This window comes from Rana temporaria, chromosome 10 (genome assembly GCF_905171775.1).
Source record: "Rana temporaria chromosome 10, aRanTem1.1, whole genome shotgun sequence".
In the NCBI taxonomy this organism is placed as follows: Eukaryota; Metazoa; Chordata; class Amphibia; order Anura; family Ranidae; genus Rana; species Rana temporaria.
The window spans coordinates 67,236,122-67,249,864 of record NC_053498.1 but is presented as its reverse complement, the minus strand read 5'-3'; the positions used below and the strand labels follow the sequence as shown (position 1 = coordinate 67,249,864).

The following is a 13,743-nucleotide window of genomic DNA, read 5'->3' as shown; positions in this document are numbered from 1 at the left end:
TGTTTTACGTCACTGCGTTCTGACACGATCGGTTTTTAACTGATGGTGTGTAGGCGCGAGGGACCATCAGTCAGGTTCATCAGTTAACCGATGACAACGGTCCTTCGGACCGTTGTCATCTGATGGACCAATCGTGTGTACGCGGCCTAAGTCCGCAAACCGGAAGTGATGCAAGAACGTATGCTGACTCTTCCCTATGTGTTTTGTCACTCTGACGTCATCTGGAGCATTCATAGTGCTTGCCTCACCTCCTATGTATAGTGCACCGTGACTTACGTTATTGTGGCGGACATTTTTGGTGAGACATTGAAGACCGAAGTCTGCAATGACTTTCCTATATGTAACCATGGCGGTCATTTTTGATGAGATATTGGGGACTGGAGCCTACAATGGCTTTTCCTATGTGTAATTATAGCGGTCATTTTTGATGGGTTTGTTCAGACAGGAGTCCGGTGTATCCAATATATTTAGCAGCAGCACCATTTTTGATGGGATTTTGAAGACCGAAGTCCATTGTGTGTTATTGGAGTATGTGTAATTTTGTGTATGTGTAATTTTAATAAATATCAAAAGTTAAGATCAGGGACCCGAAGGTGTTCTAACCCAATCCCGGTATAAAAAAACCCATCTATTTATAAATGCTAGATCTATTAAATGTAAAACCTATTGAATATATTACAATATATTAAAGTGCATCCGCATACAGTCAATGGTCACAGATATAAAATGCTTAAAAAGGCACGCATCACACCATTGTCAATTAAATTCAAACAATAAAAACTTATGAGTAACCAGTGTACAGTGTATGGTGTTTGATTTAAATATTAAAACCATTCTAAATAGTCATGAAAAAAACTTTAGTTTATTATCCTATAGTGATGGGTAGTTATTGTTTTAGGCAAATTTGAAATGAACATGTAAAAATATTCTTAAATAAATGTATCTAAAAAAAAATCTTTTAAATCTTAAAAAAAAAAATCTTTTAAAAATTCCTTAAAAAATATGGAAAAATCAATTTTAAATTGATTTTAAAATGGAAGATGATATGGAAAGAGAATTGGGAGGGTGTATACTTAGAAATTAGTTAGAAAACAATTTAAGTCTAGGTCAATGTTTAAGCCTGAGGGTTGGAGGGTATCTAATTGGAAGATCCATTTAGTTTAATTCTGAGAAATTTAGATTTTCTTGTTTTCTCCTCTCGATTGCCCTTTAATTTTGTCAATGGCATAAAAAATCATGCATGAGGGATCCCTGTTGTGATGGTCCCTAAAATGTCTTGAAACACTATGTTTATTGAACCCGTTTTTAATATAAGTTATGTGTTCTCGGATTCTTACATATAATTCTCTTGTTGTCCTGCCTACATATTGCTTGTGGCATGGGCACTTGATCATGTACGTTACATGAGTACTTTTGCATGTTATTAGTTCTCTGATATTGTGTTCAGTTTGCCAGGGAGGTAAAACGTGTCTTTTTCTACAGTTTTTTTTGCTGACCCTACATGGGAGACATTTTCCGCATTTAAAAAAACCCTTGAGATGTTTAGATATTTAAATTTTCTTCAGTGGATCAAGGACATTGTGTAACAATCTATTTCTAAGATTTGGCGCCTTTCTATAAATGAAAGTTGGTCTTTCTGGTATGATGGTTTTCAATATTTTATCAGATTGTAAACAATAAACTATAAACAAAAATAGAGCGACAATTTTGAAAAAAAATCAATATTTTTTACTTGCTATAATAAATATCCCCAAAAAATATATAAAAATATATTTGTTTCCCTCAGTTTAGGCCAATACGTATTCTTCTACATATTTTTGGTAAAAGTTATAGCGTCTACAAAATAGGGGATAGTTTTATGGCATTTTTATTAATATATATATATTTTTACTAGTAATGGCGTCAATCAGCGATTTTTATCATAACTACAACATTATGGCGGACACATTGGACACTTTTGACACATTTTTGGGACCATTGTCATTTTTACAGCGATCAGTGCTATAAAAATGCACTAATTACTGTGAAAATTACACTGGCAGTGAAGGGGTTAACCACTAGGTGGCGCTGAAGGTTAAGTGTGCCTAGAGATGTGTTCTAACTGTAGGGGGGATGGGCTATATGTGACCTTACAGTGATCACAGCTTCCGATTACAGGAAGCTGTGTACACTGTCCTGTCACTAGAAAGACAGGGGAAATGCTTGTTTACATAAGCATTTCCCCCTTCTTCCTCACTGTGACACGATCGCGGGTATGCCCGCGGACATCAAGTTGGATGGGGGGACGCATCCACAATGCCGCTTCTTAAAGGGGACTTATATATACGTCATTTTGCCTGCCCGTGCCATTCTGCCAACGTATATCTGCGTGCGGTAAAAGAAGGAAAATCTTATCTGAAAGATAGTAGGCAGCTGATCGATGAGTTAAGAAACCTTGAGCTAGAAGAAAATTAAATCTTAGTTACAATAGATGTCAACTGATTGTATACTAATATAGTACAAGAAAACGGAATAAGTAGCGTAGAATGGGTATTACATAAACAAACTAATATGAAAGAAGAACAGATTAGGTATACTATTGATGGTTTAAGATAAGCCATGAGTCACAATTATTTTTGGCACAAAGGTGAATATTTCACTAAAACCAAGGGCATGGTGATGGGGGCTAAATATGCCCCCAGTGTAGCTGATATATTCCTTAATCAGTGGGAAGAAGAACAAATATACAGCATACAGAGAAAGAATTTTAAGATCTATCGAAGATATATAGATGACATCGTGATTATCTGGAAAGGAACAGAAGAGGAATTACAATCCTTCTTCGATGAAATCAATCAAAATATCTATGGTATCACTTTCTCTGGCACTTGGAGTAAACAAACCATTGATTATTTGGATCTACAGCTCTACAAGAATAATGGATCAATCAACATCAGAAATTTTTTCAAATCAATGGACAGAAATGGGTATATCCCAACCAATAGCTGCCACCACAGACAGTGGATTTGCAATATACCAAAGGTTCAGTTGATGAGATTGCACAGGAATTGCAGCAACATAGATGACTATGATACCCAAGCAGATACCAATTTAAAGAGATTTGTAGACAAAGGATACAAGAAAAATGAACTAATGATACTAAAAAAGAAAGTGAGGAAAATGAATAGAAATCTAATGATAGAAGGTAAACCAGATAACAACTTGAAAATGCATTTCCTTCAGAAAATGCGTGGGAATGCTGAATAGCTGAATTGCTAAAGCTAACTGGATGAATAGATTAAATCTGTAAGAAAAAGTTTAAGTGAGAATAGTTGGAAAAGTAGGAATGGTTTTTAAATAACATGAATTTCATTAAAAAAGTTTAGCAAGCTTTCACGTTTTCTACGGCTACACAGCGGAGAGGCCACGGGCTGAGCTGCCGAGATGAGGGTCGAGAAGTGTTACTTCTACTCGGCGCCCATCTACCCGGGACACGGCATGATGTTTGTGAGGAACGACTGCAAGCAATTTCGATTCTGCCGTTCAAAATGTCACAAAAACTTCAAGAAGAAGCGAAATCCCAGAAAGATCAGATGGACAAAAGCATTCAGAAAGGCAGCTGGTAAAGAGTTGACAGTGGATAATGCTTTTGAATTTGAAAAAAGAAGAAAAAAACCTGTCAAGTACCAGAGGGAGTTGGGGAGCAAGAGTGTTGATGCAATGAAGAGAGTAGAAGAGATCAAGCGGAAGTGGCAGGCACGGTTTATCATGAACAGATTGAAAAAGGGCAAAGAATTGGAGAAAGCCCTGGACATCAAAGATATGAAAGAATCATAGAAGTGGATGTAAACCTCTATTTATATTGTCACTGCAGTGTGCTTCTATGGGGGAACATTTGTACAGCATTTCAGAACAGTCCAAACCGTATTTATGAAGCAAGACTGTGTGGTTGGTCTGCGAAATAAATTTATATTTACTCTTGAAAAAAAAAAAAAAAAGTTTAGCAACACCACTAATGTATGAAAGATGTGGAATATTTAAAGTTTTTTTGAAAATCTTTTTTATCATTAATCCCCACACCTAATGAGTGAGAGACAGTGTGAGAGAACCCTTCAAACAAGCCTTAATAAATCCACAACAGTGCATGCTATCGAAACAGCGACTTCACCATTAGAGACACACGGCCTTTGTGAATGTATCGGTATAACATTTTTGTTGATAAACTTAAAAATGTGAGCATGTCAGCGATTTAAAAAAGAAGTTCGCTGTGCGTTTCGCTGGGAAATGTGAAGAATGTTTTATAGGACAATCAATGAAAGAAAGTGTAGAACTCTTGTAATTTGGAAGCTCAACCAGCCAAAAGTAAAAGGCATATCACAAAACTGAGCACATTGCCTGAAACTAGAAAAAAAATATATTTGTATGTGTATGACAAGTAGATCTTGTGGGCGTGAGAGCAATTTATAGAGAAGGAACTAAGATAATTTTTTTAAGGCTCTGTGCTCTAGCTATGACATCATCCACTCTAAGCAACCCAAACTCTGTTTAATCAATACAATTTCCTGAAATGATCACTAAACTTAAACAGATTTTTCACAAAAACTGTAAAAGATATCAAACTGAAAAGAGATAGCCGGATAGCTGAATATTTTGTGAACATGTTAAAGTTTGTTTGGCGTCTGTAGGTAAAAGTATGAAGGAGCTCAAACTTTTGGGAGCGGAAGAAGATTTTAAGGATTTGAAGCATGCTCTCATTCACTTCAATGTTAAAAAAAGTGTTAAAAAGCTTAATATTTTAAAAATTATAAATAAAAAAAAAAGTTGAAGAAGTCCCATCATTAGCTAAAAGAGCTGAACATTTTAAAAGTTGAATGGTTTTAATAGCTGAAAGTATGCAGAAGTTACACAGAGCCAAAAAACGTACGGAATAAAAACAATAAATAATAAAAAGAACGAATAACAATAGTGGGAATGCTATGAGCATTCCCACTAATAAGAAAGAGAAGAACAAGCATGCAGATATGGTATTCCTCACAGGATTCAACATACAACAGAAAGCCCTGGAAATGATTTTATTTAATTTAAGAAGCACCGAACAATTTTACAATCTGATAAAATATTAAAAACCATCAAGACCAACTTTCATTTATAGAAAGGCGCCAAATCTTAGAAATAGATTGATACACAATGCCCTTGATCCACTGAAGCAAATTAAAGTATCTAAACATCTCAAAGGTTTTTTTTTTTAAATGCGGAAAATGTCTCCCATGTAGGGTCAGCAAAAAAAACTGTAGAAAAATACACATTTTACCTCCCTGGCAAACTGAACACAATATCAGAGAACTAATAACGTGCAAAAGTTCTTGCTGAACTTGTCGAATTTCGATAAGTGTATACCCAGCTTTAATCAGATAAGGAAAAGAGCTATGGAATAAAAAGAGGTCCCAGGGCTGAGAATGGTCATACATTTCAGTTAAAGTGGAGGTTCCACCTATCTAACAACTTAACCTTAAACACAAGGGCACAGTTAGCCTAAAAACCGTTCGCCAAACAAAATTTTTTAAAAGGTTTGTTTACCTTTCTTTATGGTCTGTGAAGCAGGCACTTCCTGGTCTGTCTGTGTGGGGCTGGGCGTGTCTATTTCTTTCCAGCATAGCCGCTATGCTGCTTGGGAATGCAGCATCACGCAGCGTCACGATTTTAGGCAGAGTAACTGTGCAGTGTTGACGGCGTGCCCGCCGTCAACACTGCGCATGCGTGGGATAGAGCAGTGAATGCTGGGAGTACAGCATTCGCCACATCCCGGAAGACACGGACGTAGGGCTTCAGACTGCCAGAAGCTAAGATGGAAACGTCCATCGCTCTATTTTATAAAGTTGACTTTCGGATGAATTAAGAATGCTGGCGCGTACATTCCTGGGATGGGTGAGTACATTATTGTACATGTACTAAGCGGGAGAAAGGATTTTTAAAAATAAAAAGAATTTCGGTAGAACCACCCCTTTAATATTCTTTTGTGTCAAAAAATAATTATCATTCATAGTTCAATGTTTTTAATTTCCTGAGTATTTTTTTACACTCCCTTTAACCACTTAGCTCTAGAAGATTGTACCCCCCTTAATGCAGGACCATTTTTCTGCTATTTAGCACTGCACTACTTTAACTGGTAATTATGTGGTCATGCAAAGCTGTACCCTATCAAAATATATATATAATCTTTTCACACAAATAGAGCTTTCTTTTTGTGGTATTTGATCACCACTGGGATGGACAGCAAGCGTTCCTAAAAGAAGACACAGACAAACATACAACCTATCTATACAAGCTAACTGTACATCAACACTTTACCAGACAGAGGGGGTTACAATCCTATACGTAGTGACAGAAGAAAACACATTTCTTCAAAACTTTACAAAGTGCTCCTAGGTGGAAGGGCCCCTCCTGAAGAGTAGGTAGCAAAAAGTTTTTGGCAGGGACAGCACACTCTAGTGTCCATGATACTTCCTCCTATCAGGCACCCTTGGTGGCAGGATATCACTGTCCTCTGCATACAGTTTGTCTTTGAAGAGACCCACCCAGACCCTTCCGCTGAAGAAGTCCTGTACCTTGGGACGATACGCGTGCGGGGGGCTTCCATTTTTGATGTCAGGACAGCCACCTACTTGGTATTTTATCGATATATGCTCATATTCTATGCACTAGGATATAGTGCCTCTTTTGTGAGTACTTTTATTTTAAATAAATTTATTGCATTTTGGTTACTATACGGAGAGCACTATGTGTCTACTTTATACTTTTTCATGCCATTCAACTACATGAGAGTATACCAGATGACCATCCGCCACTGAAAGTCGGTTTGGAGAAAAGGATCGACCGGGGAGGCACCGTTATCATCTTATAATACCCCCATATTAGAGGGACAGCGCATTTGACCTGCTGCTCACCCACAGGTCCATCTGCTAAGGTGAGCGGCTTGTATTTCTATCTAAGGATACTTGACTGTTTTATAAGGAGTCTTCATCCGATCACCTTATTGAGGTTCCAGAAGTCACCCTTATCCTCTCTTCATTTTGATTAATTATTTGTTTTTTGGACTTTCATCATTTTGTTAGTAGCGCTGCACTGCTTTTTTTTACATACTCTGACCAAGGACTTATTGACCCTCAGTGTTCAGCAGCTTTGTTATTGTTTTGTCCTTTGCGCAGTCTGCTCTCTCTATTCAAATGCTGAAAATTCATCGCCTGGCCGAGCGCATACGAGCTTTCCGGAGCCTGAAGCCGGCCAGGCTTGGGAAAGCTCGTATCCGCTCGGCTGGGTGGTGAATGCGCAGGTACGTAATGGCGCCACTCGGCTCCATTTTTGATTAGCCGATCAAGTCAGGAGGACACAGGAGAGACACTTTGGCAGTGACACTCATTGGCTCGTGCAGTGCACTCGCCATAGGCAGAGGATGGAGCCGTGACAGCCCAGTCCTGTCCAGCACAGCCCAGCACAGCACAACCCTGAGCCCAGCACAGCCCTGAGCCTAGCACAGCACAGCACAGCCCTGAGCCCAGCACAGCACAGCCATATCCAGCACAGCCATGTCCAGCTTTAAGGTAATAAAGAAGCTGGTGGTGGCTGTAAGTGATGGTGGTAGGAGGTGGTGGGGGCATGAGGTGATGTTGGAAGAAGGTTATGCTGGCACTGTAGCAGGAGGTGGGTGAGGTGATGGTTGCAGAAGGTAATGCTGGCAGGAGGTGGTGGGGGCATGAGGTGATGGTGGAAAAGGTAATGGTGGCACCATGGCTGGAGGTGGGTGAGGTGATGGTGGCAGGAGGTGGTGGGGCAGGAGGTGATGGTGGCAAGAGCCGATTGTAGCAGGAGGTGGGGGTGGTGGGTGCAGGAGGTGATAGCGGCAAGAGCTGGCAGGAGGTGGTGGTAGCAGGAGGTGATGGCGGCAAGAGCTGGCCAGAGGTGATGGTGGCAGGAGCTGGTAGAAGGTGGTGGGGGCAGGAGGTGATGGCAGCAAGAGCTGGCAGGGGGTGATGGTGGCAAGGGGTGGTGGAGACAGGAGCTGGCAGGAGGTGATTGTGGGGGTGGTGTTTTAACATACAATTATAAAAAAAAAAACATTTTCGGTTTTGGCCTGAAATTTTTTTTAAAGCGGATCTCCACTCTAAAGTGGAGTCCCGCTGATCGGAACCCTCCCCCCCTCCGGTGTCACATTTGACACCTTTCAGGGGGGAGGGGGGTGCAGATACCTGTCTACAGACAGGTATCTGCACCCACTTCCGGCCCTACGATACGGGCAAAGGACGGGTTTTTTCCTTCCTTCCCGTCCGTCCCCCGTTGTATGCTGGGAACACTCGGCTCCCAGCACACAGCGGGAGCCAATCGGCGGGCGCAGCGCGACTCGCGCATGCGCCGTAGGGAACCGGGCAGTGAAGCCGGAGCGCTTCACTTCCTGGTTCCCTCACCGAGGATGGAGGGGGGAGCAGCAGGGTGACGAGCGATCGGCTCGTCATCTGCTGCGATCGGCGCTGGACTCCAGGACAGGTAAGTGTCCTTATATTAAAAGTCAGCAGCTGCAGTATTTGTAGCTGCTGGCTTTTAATATATTTTTCCCGTGGCACATCCGCTTTAATTTAGGTTTCATTTCAGTTCTGAAATTTCCATTTCGGTGCACCTCTAGTTAGTATGCAAGTTATTGTCATAAAAAGTGTTTGGGGACTGGGTCCTGCCCCAGGGGACATGTATCCATGCAAAAAAAGTTTTAAAAACAGCAATTTTTTCGGGAGCAGTGATTTTAATAATGCTTTAAGTGAAACGATAAAAGTGAAATATTCCTTTAAATTTCATACCTGGGGGTGTCTAAAGTATGCCTGTAATGTAGCGTTTCCTGTGTTTAGAAATGTCCCTGAACAAAATGTAATTTCTGAAGGAAAAAAGTCATCTAAAACTACTTGCGGCTATTTATGAATTGTCGGTCCCGGCAATACAGTGAAAAATAATTGAAAAAAATGACAGGAGTGTCCCCCCCAGTCCATTACCAGGCCCTTTGGGTCTGGTATGAATATTAAGGGGAACCCCTGCCATTTGTTTCAATTACTTGTATCTGTATTGCCGGGACCCGACAATGCATTAATAACGCAAGTAGTTTTAATTGCCTTATTTTTTGTTCAAAAATGAAATTTTGTGCAGGGAACCAAAAAAAAAATGTGTGGGGGTCCCCCCAAATTCCATATCAGGCCCTTTAAGTCTGGTATGGATATTAGGGGAATCCGGCGTAATTAAAAAATAATACGTGGGGTTCCCCCAAAAAATCCATACCAGACCCTTCAGGTCTGGTATGAATTTTAAGGGGAACTCCGCTCCAAAATAAAAAAAAATTACGTGGGGTACCCCCAAAAATCCATACCAGAACCTTTATCCGAGCACACAACCTGGCAGGCTTCAGGAAAAGAGAGTGGCCACTGCGTGCTGCACAGTGCATTTTGCACTCTGATTGGGCAAGACTTTTCCCAATCAGGGCACAGTAAAAGCTGGTTGTTAACCACTTCAATACAGGGCATTTTCACCCCCTTCCTGCCCAGACCAATTTTTAGTTTTCAGCACTGTTCGCTGTGCAGTGTGCAGTGCATTGCAGGGTGTTGGTGGGATGAACACCCGCCAAAAACCCTGCAGATTTGGGTGTTCCCTGAACGGGGCGAATAGCAAAATTTTCCAGTGTGCATGTACCAAAGACTGTGCTGACTTACATGCATTGGGTGTAAAGTGGCAACAAAAAATATTAGTTAGTTGCTAGCGTTCTGTAATCACCTAATTTGCCTGTGTGTGACTAGAGTGTAGTGTCATGAAAATAAATAAGAGCAATGTTTAATAGGTTTCTAAAGCACAAAGAAAAAAAAGAAAGTGTACACGACTATCAGATACTTTCATGACTTCAAAGGCACAATTGCAAGTGCCCATTAGGATTTGCTAATTATTTCAGATATGTAGGATGTGCTGGTTATTTCATTATACATTACCTGAGCCCATTCGATCCAGCAATGTTGCAGGAGAGTGGCGGCTGTCTGGGACTTCCCCTCTTGATTGGCTGAGACAGTAGGGTGGCACCATTGGCTCCCGCTGCTGTCAAAGTCAGTAAACCCATAAGAAGAGAGCACACACGGAGCAACCCCGGCCCCTCCCTCCTGCCAAATAGAAGAGCGGCTCAGGAGCAAACACTTTGCTGTGGGGCACTTTAGCAGGCTCACTTCTGAGCTGCAGTTCTACATGTCCATTTAGACACAGATCCATAGCTGGGCCCTACCCCCCTCTCTCTTCTCATTGGCTAACTGGCTGTGATTGACAGCAGCAGCTGCTGTCTCAGCCAATGAGGTGGGAGAGTCTCCAGAGAGCCAAGATTCTTGTGCACATTGCTGGGTTGAGATGGGGCTCGGGTAAGTATTAGTAGGGGTTGCTGCAAACACATGAAGGTAAAAAACTTTTAATGACTATAATGGGTTAAATTGCATAATGTTTCTGTAATGCTGCATGCATTCAACATGGTTAAAAGTGTGTTGTTGCTGATTTTTGCTTCTACCAAGTGTCTGGTGCATCTTGCTGCAGTTTCCAACCATATTCAGCCAGCAATTATGGATTCCAGTTGCCCTGATATAATTTTTCCATTGTGGCAATCTCCTGAAAACCCTTTACCATGTTCATAACTGACTGCACCTATATTTTTGGAAAATAAGTCAAACGTCCATAATAAAAACCCCTAATGCCGCGTACACACGGCCGGAATTTCCGACATCAAATGTTCTATGTGAGCTTGTTGAGAGCTGGTTCTCAATTTTTCCGACAACAAAAGTTCTTGTTGGAAATTCCAATAGTCTGCAGCCAATTCCGACGCACAAAAATCCTACGCATGCTTGGAATCACTGAACTTCATTTTTCTCGGCTCGTCGTAGTGTTGTATGTGACCGCGTTCTTGACGTTTGGAATTTCCGACAACATTTGTGTGACCGTGTGTATGCAACACAAGTTTGAGCCAACATTCCGTCCGAAAAACATCCACGGTTTTGTTGTTGGAATGTCCGATCGTGTGTACGCGGCATTAGGGTGTGGGCCCATGACACCATGCACTCTTTTATTGTATTGTATTTACACCCTTGTATTTGGGGTTGAATGACACTAGACATAATTCAACCCAGGAAAACAGTAGAAGAAAAAAGTAGTGCAGTGGACAGCTCTGGATTGATGGCGAGTATTGCAGCCATAAGAAAAAAAAACATGTCTATCGAAGATGCCACTTCCACTACTAGCTGACTAGCTCCTGGAAGAATACTTACCTTGATAACCTCCATTTATGTCATATTTCAAAAAAGAATATATATACTGTATATACATATATTAATTGCAGTTATACTCCACCCAGCTCCATCAGGGCATGGGGGGAACTGTGAGTAGTGATGGACGAACATCCGACGTGACGGTTTGCGAGCGCTAAACGCGAACGATCGCAAATGTCCGCGAACAGCAAGTTCGCCGCGGGCCCAAATTGACTTTGATGGCAGGCAAATATTAAAAACCTTCAGGTCATATTTGCAGTCACAAAATACTTACTAGCTGTGCACAAATAGTCCCACAACTAGGGATGAGCCGAACACCCCCCCCCGTTCGGTTCGCACCAGAAGCTTCGAACGGACCGAACATTTGCGCGAACATTTAGAACCCCATTGACGTCTATGGGACTCGAACGTTCGAATTCGAACCCGGGTCTTGCCCCAGGGAACATGTATCAATGGAAAAAAAGTTATAAAAACTGTAGTTTTTTCAGGAGCAGTGATTTTAATGATGCTGTTTAAATAAAAAAAATAAATGAAAAATTCCTTTAAATATCGTACCTGCTGGGTGTCCATAGTATACCTGCGAAATTTCAGCTTTCAGCACTGCGTCGCTTTAAATTAAAATTGCGCGGTCGTGCGATGTGCCTCCCAAACAAAATTGACGTCCTTTTTTCCCCACAAATAGAGCTTTCTTTTGGTCACCTCTGCGGTTTATATTTTTTGCGCTATAGACAAAAAAAGAGCGACAATTTTGAAAAAAAACCACAATGGGCCAGATTCACAGCCGAGATACGACGGAGTATCTCAGATACTCCGTCGTATCTCTCAGAGTATCTATGCGACTGATTCATAGAATCAGTTACGCATAGATAGCCCTTAGATCCGACAGGTGTAATTGTTTTACACTGTCGGATCTTAGGATGCAATACCGTGGCCGCCGCTGGAGGGAGTTTGCGTCGTAAACCAGAGTCGGGTATGCAAATTAGTAGTTACGGCGATCCACGATGGTTTTTTGCGTTCGCTACGTCTAGTTTCCCGTCGCAAAGTTAGTCGTCGTTTTAGGTACCCTAACTTTACACAGCACACGTATGTGCTGTATAAAGTATGGCCGTCGTTCCCGCGTCAAAATTTAAAAACATTTTTCCTTCTTGCATAAGACGTCCGGGAATACGGAAGTACACTACGCACATCGCCGTTCGAAAAAATTACGTCACTTCGCGCAAAAAGCACGGCGGGAAATTCAAATGGGAGCATGCGCAGTAGGTCCGGCGCGGGAGCGCGCCTAATTTAAATGGCACACGCCCCTTTGAATTACGCTGGCCGGAGGCCGTAATCAGGGTTTGTGAATCAGGCACTTGCGATGAAAACTTGCAGCGGTGTAACGTATACGTTACACCGCCGTGATTCTACGTGAATCTGGCCCATAATTTTTTACTTTTTGCTATAATAAATGTCCCATTTAAAAAAAAATAAAAAATAAAAAATCCCTCAGTTTAGGCCGATATGTATTCTACATATTTTTGGTAAAAAAAAATAATAATAAAAAAATCGCAATAAGCGCATAGTGATTGGTTTGCGCAAAAGTTATAGTGGCTACAAAATAGGGGATAGAATTCTGAAATTTTACAGAGCACATGTGCAGTACACACCAAGTAGCTTTAGGTGCAAACCACAGAGCACACTGGCAGTACACACCAAGTAGCTTTAGGTGCAAACTACAGAGCACGCGTGCAGTACACACCAAGTAGCTTTAGTTGCAAACTCCAGAGCACATGGCCAGTACACACCAAGTAGCTTTAGGTGCAAACTACAGAGCACACGGCCAGTGCAAACCAAGTAGCTTTAGGTGCAAACTACAGGGCACACGTGCAGTACACACCAAGTAGCTTTAGGTGCAAACTACAGAGCACACGGCCAGTACACACCAAGTAGCTTTAGGTGCAAACTACAGAGCACACGGCGAGTACACACCAAGTAGCTTTAGGTGCAAACTACAGAGCACACGTGCAGTACACACCAAGTAGCTTTAGGTGCAAACTACAGAGCACACGGCCAGAACACACCAAGTAGCTTTAGGGTTTAAACTACAGAGCACACGTGCAGTACACACCAAGTAGCTTTAGGTGCAAACTACAGAGCACACGTGCAGTACACACCAAGTAGCTTTAGGTGCAAACTACAGAGCACACGTGCAGTACACACCAAATAGCTTTAGCTGCAAACTACAGAGCACACGGCCAGTACACACCAAGTAGCTTTAGGTGCAAACTACAGAGGACACAGGCAATAAACCACGTCAGAATACTGAAGCTAGCACAATCATCTGCCTGCCAGTAAATTAGGAAGAATTGATCTAGCTCAACTATACAGTGTATAAATATATGTACAACACCTGGGATGTATATATATCCTCTACACACTGTAACTTTAACTGACAAGCCTGCCTGCC

The 13,743-nt window shown here is 41.6% G+C and overlaps 1 protein-coding gene across 1 annotated transcript; it reads left to right on the top strand.

Moving 5' to 3' along the window:
- Positions 1-3,374: 3,374 nt before the first annotated feature.
- On the top strand, positions 3,375-3,961 carry LOC120916069 (probable ribosome biogenesis protein RLP24). Its single transcript, XM_040326904.1, has one exon. It carries the CDS (start codon positions 3,424-3,426, stop codon positions 3,814-3,816), a length of 393 nt encoding a protein of 130 aa, XP_040182838.1. The 5' UTR covers positions 3,375-3,423; the 3' UTR covers positions 3,817-3,961.
- The last annotated feature ends 9,782 nt before the right edge of the window (positions 3,962-13,743 follow it).

Coding starts and splice junctions, on each gene's coding strand:
- LOC120916069 (XM_040326904.1), top strand. CDS start 3,424: ATGAGGGTCGAGAAGTGTTACTTCTACTCGGCGCCCATCTACCCGGGA.